This window comes from Oryza brachyantha, chromosome 1 (genome assembly GCF_000231095.2).
Source record: "Oryza brachyantha chromosome 1, ObraRS2, whole genome shotgun sequence".
In the NCBI taxonomy this organism is placed as follows: Eukaryota; Viridiplantae; Streptophyta; class Magnoliopsida; order Poales; family Poaceae; genus Oryza; species Oryza brachyantha.
Window position 1 is genome coordinate 1,416,601 of NC_023163.2, and position 19,027 is coordinate 1,435,627.

Here is a 19,027-nt window from a genome sequence, read left to right on the forward strand (position 1 = left end):
ATACGACCCTACAATTGGTATTAGAGCCTAGCTAGTTTAACATCTCTGGCCCGATAGACACGGTGTGTGAAGGCCTGATGGACTGTGAGTGCCTGCAGGACATGTATACTTGATGGACCGTGGGCCGGTGGGGACCGTATACGGTGAAGGGGCGATGAAGGGCTGATGGACACCAATATGTGAAGGGGGAGATTGTTGAATAGTCTCATATTGGTTATGTTAGGACAAAGAACCTAAGATATAAGTAGGGAAACTCTCATTTCAACGACTAACTTTTAGGGTAAGAAAGACCCTTTACGATCCTACAGTGATGAACAACGACACTAGACTAGGATAACGCGAGAGCAAGCGGGAGACGATGAGGGGTGGTGGTAGGAGACAGCGAGGGGCGGTGGGGTAGATGTCGATGGCCGGCGGCAGGAGATGGCAGGGGCGCACGTGACGCGTCGCCTTATACCCCAATCAACCAGCCCTAGCCCCCACAGGCACTCGATCTGGATGGGAGAGGGAGATGCCTTGGTCTTGAAATGTGGAATAACTCTAAACCATGTGTGTTTTGACTCTCTTGGCTCTTTGATCAAGTGAGTTAGGCTAATAGGGCTGATTTATCATTTGTGGTACATGGGCCTTTGGAAATTCTGAATAATTTTGTAGGAAGTTTATGATGATTTCGATTTTCGATGAACAATGTCCTTACTATATTTGTTTTTGTTTCTCGAGGGAAAAAAAAATCCCGAATTCGTTTCTAGTTTCAATAATTTTCAAAAATAATTTGGACCAATGATCTGTTTCATAAATAGGTCCGGAACTCAGGAAAAAGAGTCAAACCATTTTTAACCCTACCGACGGGCATAAACCAAAAGCCCAAATGCCAAATCACAGTGGTGCTGGTGCTGAAGCGACCGCTAGAATCTTTGCTACGCCTGGCCAAACGAAAGCTAGCTGTACTGTACCGTAGCCTGTATTGGTCAAGAAGCACGTGAGGGATGGGATCTCGTGACGAGCGTATCAATCATCTGTTTATTTATATACTCTCTAATACAAGTCGTTGGCCAACGCCAGTTTGAAATATATTATCGGCAAATTCGGATACGGAATACATTGTAGATCGATTGCGAAGATGATGCTGATGCTGATGCATCCTATTTTAGTGGCGTACGGGTTTGATTCTCATAGTTTCGAAAAAAATTTTGGGAGATGGGTTACATTGAACGTTTGACTAGACGTTGGAAGAAGTTTTCGGACACGAATGAAAAAACGAATTTCACAACCCAACCCGGTGGAAACCGTGAGACGGATTTTTTGAATTAGCCGTCATTAGCACATGTTGATTACTATATTACTTATGACTAATTATCGACTAATTAGACTCAAAAGATTCGTCTTAAGATTTTTTTTCTCCCGTAACTATACAATTAATTTTTTATTTTATTTATATTCAATGCTTCAGTTAAATATCCAAAAATTTAATGTGATGTTTTTAGGAAAAAAACTAAACATTAGCTCAATTGCTCATGAAGTCATCACTGGTTCTGTCGCAACCCTAGCACAGTACAGTACGGCCTAATCGCCTAATCCTGATGCTGGCGTCAAGCCACAGATAGTCAAATACACATCAGATGTTGACGGCAGTCCACTGTACTGTACTGTACGCTGCGTGGGTATGGGTCATGACGGCAATTTTCTTCACAAAATATCAGCACGTCTGCGCAACGTGCCAACGCGGAGGCGTAGTTTGGGCGTGCATGCGCGGCGTGCGTGCACTGTTTCGATGTGCTGGAGCCTGTTGATCGACGTGAGAAGCGGGCGAGTCGGGCACGTCGCCCAGCCGGCGGCCACCCTCCAAAATAATCCATCATTTTTAAAACGTAAATTTCCAAAATCATGATCTTTAACCCACGTGATAGATATTTTCTGATGTCATTCGAAATAACTTATCCCATCAATCATATTCCATTGAAAACTATTGTCATTTTTCTCCTCACCGACATACTATTACGTATTTATTTATTCCTTATTTAGGGGTTATTTAGATGGGGCTAAACTTTTTAGCCCCATGTCACATCAGATGTTTGGACACTAATTTGAATGAAGTATTAAACATAGACTAATAACAAAACTAATTTCATAAATGAGTAGTAATCCGCGAGATGAGTTTTTTAAGCCTAATTAATCCATAATTAGAGTATGTTTATTGTAGCATCACATAGGCTAATCATAAATTAATTAGGCTCAATAGATTCATCTCGCAAATTAGTCCAAGATTATGGGTGGGTTTTATTAATAGTCTATGTTTACTATTTATAATAAGTGTCTAAATATTTGATAGGACAACACCCCCATAGCTTAGCTAGCATATACTTTTTGATCTTAATCCTTTTTAAAACAATCTAAATATATTTATATCCTAGAGCCCATAAATCCCAACGTACATTCCACACCCCCGCTGCTGCCGATGGCGACTAGTGTTATAGTGATCAACGGAGAAGTTGACCTGCGCCTGTAACTGTCCATTCTTTCCTTCATCCTGTATGTGCTTTTATTTGGCGTGTTGGCTTCTTCCATTTTAATATTTTAAACATCACAAGCTTTTTTTTTAAGTGAGAGAAGCCCTACCTGAATTATATTAAGAATCTTAAGAGTGGCAATACAAATTTGATGAGGTAAAGAAAGGGGGGGGGGGCATTAAGCTAGCAAAAAAAAGAAAATTGTAAGAATGCCAATTCTATAAAATTGAAGATATGTCATCCTGACCCGCATGTCATTGATCCCACATGTCAGTATGATACCAATGACACGTCTCTAACTTTACAAAATTATGACACGTTTGTAAATTTCCTAAAAGAGATTTATCCAATCATCAATTAGATATCTTTGTGAAGACTTGAGGCGATAGAGCAGAGTTCAACTTCATGGATGCAGTCTGATGATAGACATTGATGATACGGCGGCATGGATATGAAAATAACGTTGTTTCTGTGGTTCCTTAGTCACCTTAGGCATAAGAACTGTTTTCTTGGGATAAAAGCTGGTGGAGGGAGTTGATCCAGGGCAAGAATTGATGAACTTATATTTATCTTGAGTTTTGTATAGAAATCTTTCACAAATTGACAGTTTACGAAGATATGATCCATGTCTTCTATATGAGTCTTGCAAATCTCACATTCCGCTTCTTGAGCCGGTTTGATCTCATCGAAAGTCTACTTTTAACCAAAAGCCAGGCCAAAAATTTTACCTTTTGAGAGCAGAGCTTTTACATATGATAGTATGATAAGCCTAGGGTGGTCTATCTGATTTAATAGATGGATAGAGCCTTGAGCAAATTAGCGTCCCTTCTTTGTCTCGGGAAGATGTAATTCTCTGGTCTTTCTGATTTGTGAGAGTTATCTATTGAACTGTACATATGAGTTGTTCAAATTCTGACAAAGCTTGGACAAAAAAAACAAGGTTGAAAGGGCTCTTCGTGGCGTGTGACCATGTGACATGTCCTGAAATGAGCTATTTTTGTTCTTGCGGTGAGAGTATACGACTAGGTATTTGTCTGCCCATTTTTAATTTGTAACCATCTGTTATGCCAAAAGCTTATAGACCACCCATTCTTTATAATTACTGAGGTATTTTGTTGGTACACAGGCAGCAAGGAGCTCAGAGTTTTCGAGTGATATCTCAGGTTTTGTAAGCCTAGATAGTTGGCTTGATGTTCCGATTTTTTTTAAGAATTAACACTATTTTAATAAAAAATTGTAAAATTAGAGTCCATCCGTGAAAATCACAAATTTAGGGTCCCATCGAACTACCGTAGTTCGATAGGACCCTATCGAATGACCAACAGTCGACTGGGGAGGAGATCAGACTAGGGATGACAACGGGTCGGGTTCGGAGTGGACAGAGCAATTACCCGCCCGCCAACTTGAAGGCCACAGGTAGAATTTTCTACCCATACCCATGACCACGGGTAAAATTTGATACCCGTACCCGTACCCATCGGTTAGCGGGAGGGTATTGGGTACCTGTCAGGTCTACCGTTTAATATGTCAAAAACACATCAAAATAACCATTTCAATGAATATAACAAACTAAACATACCACTCATAATACAATATTGTATCACACATTAAAAGTCCAATAAATACAATATATTGCTTATAATAAAATATTCCAACAAATACAACAAACTAATAATAATAATAATAATAACACATAACACATTATCTGATGTTTTGATTCAACCATTTAATATTATATCACATATCAAAAGTTTCAAGACATAGGTCACAAGGGAGTACATCACAAATATTATTACATAAATAACATAATAAGTTTTTAGCCAAAATTCAATATATGGGGCTACATTCGGGTACCCAGCGGATTACCTACGGGTAGGGAACAATACCCATGCCCATACCCGTGTTGATTCGGGTCACGTACGGGTACTACCGGCGGTAAAATATTCATACCCATACCTGTACCCATCAGGTTGGGTACCCGGCGGGTATCAGTACCCATACCCGGATTGCCATCCCTAGATCGGACTAGACGCTAGCGTTGCAATTTGACAGGGCCTGTCGAACTGCCCATGTTCGACAGGGGGGCATGTCTAACTGTCGCAGTTTAGACAGGAGCCTATCTAACTACGACAGTTCGACAGGCCCAGTTGGCTTAGCAGTTGAATGGGTGGTGGGCCCTGTCGAACTCCCTCCGTTTGATAGGATCCAGGCAAACGTGCACCGTTTGATAGACCGCTAAATTCATAATTTTTCCCGGATGGTCTCTATTTTTACGATTTTTTATTAAAATAATATTAATTCTCAAAAAATTCTTAATGTTCCTGCCAAACGTCGCGAGCTTTAACTGCATTTATTTATTGTAATCTTTTTACGGCCTTTAGCGTGCAAATCAAGTCGAGGCTAGGCACAATATGCCCGTAGTTTTGTGTATACCAGCTTAGTTATTATAGTGGTCAGCTTGGTGATCGAAGTTAAACTAACGGGTCTGTTGATATCTTATTTTTTTCTCCTTTTCTGACTGTGGTCCTTCCTTCTACTAGTAGTTTAGTACTACTATTAGGTTAGACATCAATTTCAACCGTAGGTCAGGTATCAATTTAAACCCCGACGAAATCCACGCCAACAGAAATACTCTAATTTACATTTCAAAATAAAATGACAACATTTGGCATTTGCGCCGCCTATAAATACACGATCATTTAACCGTGGATGCTAAGATTTAAATCATGATACGAAGAGTCATGTCTTCGTGGCTCGGTTACAAATTGTCTCCAGTAGTAGAGATCGAATGCCAACCAAAAAACAATGACTCTCACTCCATCTTTGGCTCATATTTATATTTATAAGCTAAAAATTATATTTTTAACGAGTTTTTCACCAAAATTTATTCTTAACCTTAATTTAAAGGAACAAGTCAAACAGCAAATGAAAGATAATTTATAAATAAACTTTATATATATATATATATTCTCATAGCTATTTAAAACAAATACTAAAAAATAAGTTACAATAGAAATATTTGAAAATCAACTTCAATTTAAGGTTAAAAAATTAAATTATAAATTATATAAACGAAAAGATAAACAGGTTAGCCACCTGGCTGATTTCTGCTCTCAACCATGAACGGGCCCACTCGCATTTTGTGACACCAAAACATCGTCCGGTTATTACTAAAGCAGAAGTATATTGCCTGTTGCAGAGGTTAGCCACCACTTGGACGGGGAAATACAGAATGTTTTTGGACATGGGCAGGTGGACGTGCGTGTATATTCAGTCACTTCTGTAGTGCAAAACCTACGGCGCACAACGTTTTCCGGTGTATTTCTAGTCGACGGGCCCCACATGGCAGTGCACCCCCGTGGACCGGTAGTCAGGCGTACGTACAACCGGAGGCAGGTGTCGTATGGATTCGCACTACTTGACCTGGTGATCTGGCTGGGGACCCTCCCACGTGTGGTGACACTCTCTCTCTGCCTGCAATCTGCTGCGTGTGAGTGGCACCGCCCAATGCCCCAAACTGCTCATCATCGCCGTGGAGAAGGCTTCAGTTAGGAGATACATTCTCTTCGTAACCACCGGATGGTATCGACCGATCCAGTTAACGATACTGGAGGGACTAGATAAATTAGATAGAGATTTAGTTCATCGACTTTTAACATAAAATTTAGAAAAGTTTTTATGATGACTAATAATTCTAAACGGGATAGTAAGGATTCAAGCCTCCACTGCACTATTCTCGTGGCAGACCCGCCTATACTCCATTGGATGTGTGCAAAATCATATCCAGCTAAAGATACATGCTCTATATATCCTAAAATATTCGCTAGTTTGAGCGAAATGTACCATCTTCGCATGCAGTATGATTATGGTATTGTTTGGTTCAATGTTAAATATTGTCTACGATAACTCCACGCCCCTGCGTTATATTAGACACGTTTACCTAAGTTAGTAACATGTTTGATTCATAGTCATATTTGTAACATAATTCTCTCTTAACTCTGATGATTCTCTTTGCTCTCTCAAATACCAATACATGTTTCTTAATTTATCTAGTTTCAATATATTTGTCTGATAAGAAAGATAATTTTTTTAAGAGAGTGGACTAAATATTAGCTACTGTAAACTTTAAATTTTAATAAACTTTAAATTTTAATTTATGTGATATTTTAAATTATTTTATACGTGTAGTTTTTAAATAATACACTATTTTGCCATAGAACTGCAATGGGCTCTCTAGTCCTACCCACGGTTAGGGATGACACTCAGGTATATTGGGCACTGGTATTATATACCTATACCTACGAAATCATTGTGTCCATAGTATACATATTACCTATGACGGATATGAAACCTTATCCATGTCCATTATCCGCAGGCTGCAGGGGCCACATATCTATGGGTTTACCCATTACTCATCACTGTATATACATGATACGAACAATAGAAAAAATTATATAATAAATAATGTACTTCTAGATTACCTATCAACCAATAAACAATTTAGACGTAAATTTAACTTAAAATGATTATACCGTAGTGTAAAATATAAACTAATTTTAACTTAATTATATATTAAAATATTTATGAATTAATAAAACTCACATGTCAATTAGATTTGGCAAGTAAACCAACGAACCGGACATAGGAAATGGCTACCCACACCATGCCTATTTACCTATCGGACAAAAGTTTTAACCCAATAGCATACCACTAATATAAAATAAAGAACCTATCTGATGCTAATAGAGTTTTTATCCACGGGTAAACAGGTATTCGGATTGTCGTCCCTACCCACGACGAAGAAACGGGCTTTAGCCGGGCCGGGATTCAGTGGGTCTAAAGCCCTTAATTTTCCACCTGGCCACCTGCGCGGCTGCACGCCCAACAGCAGCGCACAAGCCCTCACTCCCCTTTAAAACCCGAAGGACTCGTGGTCGTCTCTCTCCACGCTTTACAACTCAACCCGCACCACCGCGCAGAATCCCAGGGGGCGGCGGCGCGCGCCGGGGGCAATGGCGGCGGCGTTCGGCGGCGGCGGCGACTACCTGCGCCAGTTCGCCGAGGAGACGGCCTGGTACAACGAGATCTTCCTCAGCCATGTGGTGCCCGGCAGCTGGTGGCGCGGCCTCCCGCACCCGCTCCAGTCGTGGCTGCGCAACTGCCTCGGCGGCTACCTCCTCTACTTCGCCTGCGGTTTCCTCTGGTGCTTCGTCATCTACTACTGGAAGCGCCATGCCTACATCCCCAAAGGTCACCCTTTTCATCTACTGCTTCTTAGATTCGTGGATTAAGGAGAATTTCACCCCGGGGGTGTTCTCCCCTCCGTATTGCAGAAGCGAATTTAGTGGAATGGTAAAACAAAAATGTCGATTTTTTTTCCCTGAAAAAGAAGAAGAATGTGATGTGAGTTCGGGCGGGCGGCTGCTTTCATTAATTGAGGTGTAAGGGATTTGGACTTGATTTGATTTGAGTGGTTTCGGTCCTTCAGAGGGATGACGACGGCGATAGATTTGTAGCTAGCGGGGAGAATGGCAGGCGCCAGTTTTTGCTTCCAGATGTCCGTCCTACGGTTGGATTTTTCGGTGGACTGTGGAGCAATGGCTGTACATGGCACATGATCTATATGTGCAATGCAGCTGTGGCAATTTTTCACTCCGTACTATCCGTGGGCTCTTCTACGCCTTCCTATTTTGGTTGAGAATATCGTTTTCACTTTGGGGATTGTGTTTCGCTTTGGACCATACATAGTGCAGAAATATCTCGGGACTTGATGCTAAGTAGCAGGTTATGGCAAATATTCCATTGTTGTGCAGATGTGTGCGCCATTCTGCCTGTTAAAATTTGCATAATTGTATACTGATTCTTTTCGCAAGGATTTTAAGTTCGTGCCATCATATTGTTCGAAGTATTGTGAGTTGGTGACAGCAACTTGGTACGCCAGTTTAGTTGAAGCGTATCATGACCTTAGCGATCCTACCAAAGTGCTTTGACAACCAAGCTTACCTACTACCACAGGCAAAAAATAATAAAATGGCTGGATGAACTCTGAAAAATTAAACCATCAGTTGTGCTAATAAATAAAAGAAAACGAGCACAACTGCATGTTACTCAGGTATTTAGATCTGTTCCAATGCCTTGTAAGGGTAGCAGCATAGTTAATTGACTAATTTGGCTGGCTTCTGACAGCAACACATGTTATTAGTTGGACGTTTTGTGAAGTTTTTTAAGAGCCTTAATTTAACCATGATAGGTTCACAACAGGAGCATCATCCCACAACTGGACACTTCCAGACATAAGCTTGAAATCATAAGTAAATCAACCAGCATTCTGCATCCCTGCAATAGCTCTATTACAAAACCATTTGACCAGAATCCAGCAATTGGACTTGGATGGCCTTCTTTGTCATCCTTCCATTTACCTCTTTATTCTTGTCAAGTGGTCACAATTTATTTTGCTTATGCATATATCCACACACCATTTGTTCTTTCTATGATGTAACATAGGCACGCCATACAACTTCAGGCACTAGATATTAACAATTTTCCAAAATGCACATGCACGGACAACTGTGTAATAAATATCGAGGGCATGCTGTAAGATGGATTTCCTGGAAAGCTTGAATAGTGTCTAGTCTGTCTCCCTTTGTGAACTTTGAATTAGTGATTGTTGACTAGCCTGTCCTGTGGGACCAAGATGCCTTCTAATTTGTTCCTTATGACTCAGAGCAGTTGCACAAGTGGGATGGGACCTTTTGAGATGGATTATTTTTTTGCTTGTTTTGGGATTAAATTTCATGTTGATGCATGATAGCTATTACACACGAATGATCGCTATCCAATTTCTCATCATCATTGATGTATTCCAATATCATTCACTGTGCTGTAGCCTTACTTCCTCAGTGGCCATTGTTTTGGCTATTGGCCATTTGGTAAAACTAAATGATTACCTGGGCAGTACAGCAACTATAGCTAGATTATTGTTTTCCTCATACAAACTATGTTGTACTAATTTAATCATGTATATAAATGTTGCATACTCTTACGTACTTGCACCGGAGACTCTGATCCTTCCTAATAGACATCTCCTGTTTCTTAATACTAGCAATGTTGCTTAGAATTGTTATTGAAATGAGCTAGTCCACGATGATGAGCACATTAAACAGCTGCACATCACTGCTCATTTTCCTCTTCCAGACAACCTATGTATTAATTAAGAGCAACCGGGAAATTCTGTGTAGTTATGTCCATGTAATATGTGATATGGTTTGGTGGATGGTGATGCTGAAATCTTATGGCACCTGATGCAGATTCTGTCCCAACAATCGAAGCTATGAAGAAGCAAATAATTGTTGCATCAAAAGCTATGCCTCTCTATTGTGCCCTTCCAACCGTATCTGAGCACATGGTTGAGACTGGATGGACAAGGTGTTTCGTTAATATCAGTGAAGTTGGTTGGCCGATGTACCTGATTTATGTGGCTTCATATCTTATCTTTATCGAGTTTGGAATTTATTGGATGCACAGAGAGTTGCATGACATAAAGCCATTGTACAAGTACCTGCATACATACCACCATATTTACAACAAGGAGAATACCCTATCACCATTTGCAGGTAAGTTTTCGATGCTAATATTGCAAATTTACCTTTTGTGTTTTGTTGTGCTAGATGTATAAAAGTTACAGTGATGGGTAAGGTTTCCTTGACAGCTGGTGTTATGTGAAAAAAAGATATTTTTTCCTTTGATATTGTGAAATATTGAGAACTGATTCCATATGCAGAATGCTTATTCTAACCATGCTTCCAGCATTGTCGGTATATTTCTGTATATCATTCATATCTATTCCTCCTAATGTACATAAACGTTAGGATACCTTATTTAAGGCTCCTGAACCTGCTTGGTTGTTACCTGTAGCCAAGATATGGTGCTCCAATGTCTTGTTTTTTAAACAATACAATGTTCTACTTCTGATTGTTTATTTAAGTTAAACTTCTTTGGTGCCGAGAATCGTGTAATCTTCCACCAACCTTCTGATTTATGTTTTACATGCTTCCCAGGACTAGCATTCCATCCAGTGGATGGGATTTTGCAAGCCATACCACATGTGTTTGCGCTCTTCCTTATCCCAACACACTTCAGGACACACATTGCTCTCTTATTCATAGAGGCCGTGTGGACAACCAACATTCATGATTGCATTCACGGCAAGGTTTGGCCGGTCATGGGCGCTGGCTATCACACTATTCACCATACAACTTACCGGCACAACTATGGCCACTACACCGTGTGGATGGATTGGATGTTTGGCACCATTCGAGAGCCAGAAGATATCTTAAAGAAGGATTAGGATCGAATTGTTCAGTACGATGCTTGTCTTTCGTCTTTGTAGCACTCTGAAGAAGGGTTCTAATGTATCTATCCTGCTCGGTGCTATCTGTTATGTTTCATGTACCATTGTGCTGTTTCAGTATGCTAGGTGAACATAAAGTGAACTTTAGTGAGTTCATCCCTGGAATGCGATGGTAGGATCCAGGTGTCTGTATCATTCCTGCATTTCTCTGTACTGTCTTGTGTGTCAATGAACGTGATGAACAGTTGTGGCCAGCTTTTGTACAGCAATACCGTTTCTAAATGCCGCCATCGGTTGAAAGTATTGGCCTCTCAAACTATATTCTTGGCACCATGAATTTTTATGTCAGATAGCAAAAACTCTTGAAACCCTCTTTGCTATAGATTTTTTTTGTTTATATATTTATTTTTTAAAAGATTTACGAAAGTATATTTTTCACTCCAAAACAGTTATATACCACCAATGCCCTTTGGGAGGACGTTTTATGTGACATGTCATAAGGCATGTGGCTCCCTTGTAGAGGGTGTTTTTAGGCCAGCAACTTAGCAAATTAGTCGTATTTTGACACCGCCAAATTTATTTCATTTGTGGATAAAAAAAATATCCTTGCTGAGGCAGCAAGGAAGCCGCCTGCAAAATGCCAACCTAAGAACTGCCCTTGGTAAGGGTGACAAGGGGTTATATGTAAAATTATCATCGTTTTGTATAAACGCTCTTTAGGGGGGCATATTTTTCCAAAAGAAAAAACTCTGGAAGACGTTGGGGGTCCAGATCTGTAAAACTTTTGAAACAAAAGTGTACTTTTTTGTTACTGTTAAATAAACAATTTTGTATAAATAAAAAATTATTTGCATATATAGTTCTATTGGGCTTATAGAGTTAGAGAAGTTTTTGTGCTGGGTCAAATTAGGGCCCAACTGGCTCTTAAATTGAGGGCTTGTGGCCCAAACAGTATGATGGGTTGTCTGCCTGTTTCAACCAGACGATGAACTCAAGCACAGCACTGACAAAAGAAGCCCAGATCATCCTCCAGAGTCCAGACAAAAAAACTCACCTTGTCATGAGCAGTGCAATTTCCGATCGAAACGTGTGAAACTTTCTAAAGTTCAAACCATTAATCCTAGGCGACCTTGTTCAGTTGTTCAAACTAAACAGCAGCTATATAATCAAATCACGTCGAGTCGCGCTGCTTGTGTAAGTCGCGTATACAACAAATTGAAAATTTGGATAAAGATATTGCTGTCGATTGATGTATATCCATCACAATATCTCTTTCGAAAATGAAATCTACCAGCACGACGGCGAAGTGACATGCTTTTGGCCAGTTGCTGCTTGGCCGGTCCAGTTACGTGCACACCAAAATCTCGTTAATTAGGTTGTTACAACTTACGATCCGACAGTCAAAATTAAATACAGGTTAATGAGTCATCATGTCATGCATTATATTTGGTAAAAGATCTGCCTTTCTTGCAATTGCACGCTTGACAGTGGCATGTCTACAGCTGAAGCGTTCTCTGTTAAATTCAGTAGCACTCTCACTCCCAGTAATTTAATTGCTGCCGAGTCCGCTGGATCAGGAACTACTAAATATGATTAAATTATCGGTGATTGCTAGATTAGAGAGGGGTGAGTGTATGTTGCATATGAACGCATGATTTTTGCATGATGATATCCATTCTGTTCTTTCATTCAAATAAGCTATAGCCAATTATCACAGAGTTACAGTTTAAAATGACAGCAAATTAAAAGGAATTCAGTTTTGATGGAAAACAAGAACTAACTGAAATACCAGCCCAAAGACACAGATAACCACCTATTGCTAAATCTACCATCAATATAATTGATGCAGAATAATCGGCTGAATCAGGAACCTCTAAATATGATTAAATTGTTGGAGATTGCAAGATTGCAGAGGGGTGTGTGACAGTGTGAGCATCTGAATGCGTGATACCAGTGGACAGACCAAGCCACACATGTCCAGGTCAGTCTCGTGTATGTGCCAAAATCAACACGGTTTGTGGCGTGTCATGTAGTATAGGATTAGGATGGATCTGCCTGCTCGTCCTGACGAAAGAAAGGAAAGAGATGCACATCCAATGGCTACTGCCTACTAGCTAGGTTTCCAGTACAAGAGCTAATCTCTTTTGTTTCTGCTTCTTGTAACCAAAAAAAAAGAAAAAAAGAAAAATTGGCATGAACTAGTAGTGATCATTGGTCGCTAAAAAAGATACTATTGTTTACAAGCTTAAAAAGTAGCATCCGTTTCTCCTCCTGTTTTGTTGGTTACCGCCAGTATATTCCGTGCATCTTTGTTCATGCAGCCACCTCTCGATCCGACGTGGCTGATTTGGTAGGTCTCACTAAAGAATTAACGCTTTTTAATTTTTTCACGTGCAGTACGTCCTGCAATTTTTTTTATTTAATGAAGTTAACTTTTAAATCTACGTTTTATAATTCGTCTAAAAATTGTTAATCATTAATTATGTTATTATAATTTTCTTTATTATTACAAAAACTAAGTATAACCTATAATATTATATATTTAAATAAAAAATTTAAATAATAAACTATTAAACATAGAGCTAAAAATCCATGGCAAGTCTACACGCGGAGATGCAGGGACTGACACCGACTTGTGAGAAGAATCGCTGGGTGCGTGCCTTGATTTGGCGTGGTCTGACAAGGACATGAATCCTCCTGTCTGCACTTTTTTACGCTGAAAAATAACGACTTGAGCCGATGGAATGACCAGCGTATCGCCGAAAGCTTTTGCTGCGTGCGTGCGTGCGTGCGACCGACATGTTGGGGAGAAAAAACCAGCGCTGTTTGTGGTTTGGCTTTTTTGTACGGTACGGTGGGATCTTGTAACACACGGATTGTTCCGGTAATATTCCAGCGCTGCTAATTACGGCTAAGTACACGCTTTTGAGTGCTTTTGAATGGCCACCTAGCTTGGTGCTCATAGAACAATAGAACGGCAATACATTCGCCCACAATTTATTAGCTTCTCCTTTATGGATTGGCATCGATCTTGTTCAGTTTTGCATTATGATTTGGGGTTATTGTTTGGTCTTTTTTTTAGAGAAAAAACCAAAAGGGTTATTTGTAAGTGAAGAATAATTAATAAATAAAACTTTTATATATGTTAGAGTTCTACGTGTAAAGGCTACGCAATAAAATGTGATAAAAAAACCCTTAGATTCAATTCTTAATTTAATTTTAAAAATTCAAATTTTAGTTTATAACTATTTATAGAAATGAAAAAAAAGAGAACATTGGTTAACTCGGTACTATATTTATCTTAAAATATATTATTTTCGTCTCATAATAATTATAATCATGTAAATTATTTCAGGCCTATATTTATAATGGGACAAGGACGGTATTTATTTTTAAAAGATAAAAGTATGCATCAATCATTTACTGCCTTCGTGTAAATGGTCCAATAATCCAAGCTAGGCACATCGGTCGTATTGCAATGGGAGAATTTGCGAGCCAGCGAAGAAAGCTTCATTCTTCGTTCGATGAACGAACGACTGCTGCGCCGTACGTTCTGGGAAGGACAAGTACTCCGCAAGTGGACGACCGATCTTGTAGAATGCAGATCCGTCCGTGCAGATAGCTTAATCTGTTTTCACCGTACAAGTCACTGCAACTACCTTGTACTACAAAGTTTGGTTTGAATTACGAAAAGTCGGGTGATAACTGACCATGGCTGATTTAAGTTGCCGAGGGGAAAATAGACTTCTACATGAATATCCATATCAAGTTCTTAATGCGTAAATTTCAGGAAAGAAAGTTCTTAATGCGTAAAGATCAAGCATTCCAATTTTCACTATTGGAAACAAATCTATCTTATGGGGAGCGCAGGCCCAACATTCGCCAACCGGTTTATAAATTCATCAAGATTTATATAAAAACTTCCTTGAGTAATACAGTTAGTCCCAAACCTTATGGCTAAACTTCTAAGACAGCACTAAACCGTTAGATTCACATCTCTATCATTATAGCAGTGGCACTACAACCACTGACATATGAGTCATATCCTCTCGATCTACGTGTCAGTGGTTATAATAGCAGACATAATAGTAGAGGATCTTACTCTTAAACCATCACATCAACCGGCCATATATGTGATTAAACTCCACACCACACTAGAGGCTACAAACAAGTTAGGGTGTTACATGGACATTTTATTTGCTATTCATGAAATTTTGTAATCGAAAAATATTTTAAGTATGTTATATTTGGTGACATATTCTTTCAATGTTTCTTGATCCTATTTTAATCTTTTTCTCCACTCTGGGCTTTTTGTCAGCTCGTCATCTTATAAATTACATCCAAATTTATATTTTTGAACTTAAATTTATGATTTCTTTATGTGTTTTTATGGCTTTCTGTTTTTTTAGCCCTTGGCCTTTTGAATTGATAAAAGTGGAGCTCAAAAGTCATAGTAAAATTATTTTGCATTGCTTGGATCATGTATCTTGTCTAAGTCTACACGACCTACTAGGGCCGTGTTCGATACATCCAGCTAGTTATCTAATACACATCGTTTTTCACGCGCACGCTTTCCGAACTACTAAACGGTATACTTTTTATAAAAGATTTTCTATAGAAAAGTTGTTTTAAAAAATCATATTAATCTATTTTATATATTTTTAATAATTAATAGTTAACTAAGCACGTACTAATCTATTACTACGTTTTCCGCGCGTCGGATAACTAACCTACCCCATACCAACCTCCGAACGTGGCCTAGATTTGAGGAACCACATGGATAATTTTCCACGTTTGCTCTCTATTCCTTGACGTTATCACGTTTAGGCACATCGGAATAAATTGTTTTCACATGGTTTTTGTAGCATTCACGATTCCTTTGTATTTGTTACTGTTCACTCGTTTGGATAGAAAGAACCGCTTGAAGGAATTTTGGAGGGATGTTGTAGCATTTCCCCGAAACACAAGAATTCTATGAAATTCCAAACATCCACTACGACCTTATTTATCTGTTTTATACCTGCAATCCTATTATATTTATTGTGTGTGTTTTTTTATCATGTGTTCCAAACAAACACTTAATAGGATAAAAAGAGATTTGTGGGTTTTATTTATCAAATGATTGACTTTTTTATCAACAGAGTATATCTTTGGTAAGCATAAAACACTCCTATGGTAGTGGAGGAAATAAAAAAAAGGCAAACTAAAAGTCATGTGTGTGTATACGCGTACAAATTTGTAGTTTTTGTTACTAGTGATTTTATGGCCCTTCAGAAGTTACTGGATAAAAGGTATTTTTACGTAAAAATTAACATCTTAGCCACCACATAAAAATTAATACGGGGACAAAAAAAGCCACTACGTGTACTCTTATAGGCTAGAAATCCCACATTAATTGAAAAAAAGAATCTGATTAGAAATACAATTTTAGAATACAAAATAAAAAAGTGTCTATGTATAAATACAATTTAGAAAAATCCAATCCAAATCTCAGATTAAAAATTTTAAAATAATTGATATCAAGGGAAGAATCCATCTATAAATACAATTTGAAAACATCTAAAATTCTGGTTAAAAATAAGTAAAATTAAGAGAAAAAGTCAACATATAAATACAATTTAGAAGTATCTGAACTTTGAATTACAAATTAAATGTTATGCAGAAAAGAGTTTATTTATAAGTACAATTTAGAATATATAAATGAGGTTCTAGGTAAAAATATAATTTAGAATAATCTAAATTCGAATTAACAATTAAAAATAGTTATTATTAAGATAAGAGATCATATATATGTAATTTACAACAATGTTAGTCATGCAATATGTGCGGACCACCATGCTAGTTTACATTAAAAGATATGTGTTCTCAATTTTGCTTGTTGTTACCTAGTACAACTGAAATTTAAATTTTGAAACCTGATTTGGGAGTTGATTTGAAGGTTTTTTCATCGCAATCTATTTTCTAACATTGTCTTTTAGTTTAAACCACTAATAATACATATATAGACACACACACAAGGAGGGGTGGAGCTAAATAGAGACTAAGGGGTTCCAGGCACCCAGGTCAGAAAATTTTTTAACCAGAATTTATTTATTTTCCCCATATATACACCCTCTCAATCCAAATTCAGGCACTCGTAGTAGCCTAAATCTAGTTTAAAGCACTAAAAGAGGCACCCATCTCTATTTTGTTATAGCTCCACCCATGCACACAAGGTTTTCTATAAATTATTTATAGATGCTTTGTTCATGTTTCAACAGTTTATCATACGTTACTCAAAGGACTGTAATTTTTTGCCTTATGTACTATGGATGTTCAAGATACATTTTATATCCATTTATTTGACTAACCAATGAAAAAAAGAATCAGACGATTGGTAAATAACAAAACAGGGGTGGTTCTTTGACTTTTTATGGGGAAAACCAAATAGCGTATTTACAAATAAAAAATAATTTATAAATAAAATTTTTATACACTTGATCTTATCGATCTAAAAGCGAAAGTTGAAAAATAAAGTACGATAAAACCCTCCAAAAATCAACACTAAATTTAAAGATAAAAATTCGATTTTTCACTTATAAACATAAACATAGTCAAAAAGATGACGGCGACAATTTTAATCTACGGACATATCAATTCAATTCAAGTGAGACCCTGTTTACTTCCTAAAAACTCGAATCTTTGGACATCTAAATGAAACATTAAATATACGTAAACATTAAAACTAATTATACAGTTGTGGGGAAAATCGTGAGACGAATCTTGAGCCTAATTAGGACATGATTAGCTATAAGTGCTACAGTAACCAATATGTGCTAATGACTGATTAATTAGACTCAAAAGATTCTTCTCATGATTTTCAGGCGGAATCTGAAATTTGTTTTCTTCATTTATGTACGAAAACCCCTTTCGACATTCGGTTAAACGTTTGACGTGACTCTTTTGCCAAAAAATTTTGGCAACTAAACAAGGCCTGAGTTGTATACCTGTCGTTGTATAATACGGTCAAACCAAAGAAACAAAGTTTAATCCGTTTACACGTAGATTATACGTAGCAGGCGTCCCTTGCTTGTACAGCACGCCGGCTGGAGCCGTCAGGCATGCAGTCATGCAGAGCGTTTGGTTACACATGTCGCCGTCGATCCTACACATGATTTGGACAATCTGAGTCTCTGAGATAGTAGGTTAATTCACGCACTTTACGGTCCCAAAAGCTCCCAACTTTATATCCTTCTTTCGCTGTCATTAGAGTACAGGTGTACTACTGAAAGTACCTGCAGTCTGCAGCTTGTTTTAGTTGCTCATCACTGCCGTGGCTGCTAGGCAGTTATCTTCCCAATTGAAAAACTGTGTACTTCTGAATTGCTTGCCAATGGCATCATATGGAGTAATCTGTACAGTATTATATGTTCATGTAGAAAACGACAGTTAAGTCATAAGGTAGCATTAGGCAGACATAGCCTATTGGCCTGTTTTATAAGGTTTAGTTTATGTAACCTGACCGATGTAATGAAAAGCCATTTTAACGAAAATGATAAATCTCTAGAAAAATAGTTTTAAAATTAAGCTTTAAAATTCAGAATTAAGCCAGAGCAGCACAGCGTTCCTCCCGGCGCCTGCGTCTGAATGTGTCGGTACTTGCGTGGGACTGAGGTGGTGATTGCTGCATGGACAGCAATGGCGACATCTTGTGCTGGTTTTGATCGCCGTAGGAGAGTCTCTGTCGCTCAGTACTGTGTTTGGACTGAGTGGGAGAAACTTATCTGCAGTATTCACCACAGGCCATTAGAAAAAGTTTAACCCTTCATAAGTCCTAATCATAGCTTAGTAGGAGTTTCCACAGTCGACCAAAGTATTGTTTGCTTTACTACTGACGACTATGCTGAATATTGAGCTCAATCGTACTGGGGGAATCAAGCAGTACTAACAGTACATCAAATTATCATCTGGCATTTTTGGCTACCTGTAAAGCTCACAACAAAGGCATCAGAAAAATGGTTGTGAAAGTACTTGCAGTATTTTTGTTGATTTAGAGAATCTGCAAGTAGTGCAGGTTATGATTGTCCTTCTCTGTATTTTTCAGTAGTGAAAACTTAATTTGCAAATCACATTAAAGGGAGAATGTCAGTTCTCGGGAACTAAATAGTAGTATAAGTTAATATTAGTGGCT

At 38.4% G+C, this 19,027-nt stretch overlaps 1 protein-coding gene across 1 annotated transcript; it reads left to right on the plus strand.

The window, feature by feature from the left end:
* The first annotated feature begins 7,450 nt into the window (after positions 1-7,450).
* On the plus strand, positions 7,451-11,147 carry LOC102707173 (delta(7)-sterol-C5(6)-desaturase-like). Its single transcript, XM_040519814.1, has 3 exons — positions 7,451-7,757; positions 9,815-10,120; positions 10,565-11,147. The coding sequence occupies exons 1-3, from the start codon at positions 7,520-7,522 to the stop codon at positions 10,852-10,854; spliced, it is 834 nt and encodes a 277-aa protein (XP_040375748.1). The 5' UTR covers positions 7,451-7,519; the 3' UTR covers positions 10,855-11,147.
* The last annotated feature ends 7,880 nt before the right edge of the window (positions 11,148-19,027 follow it).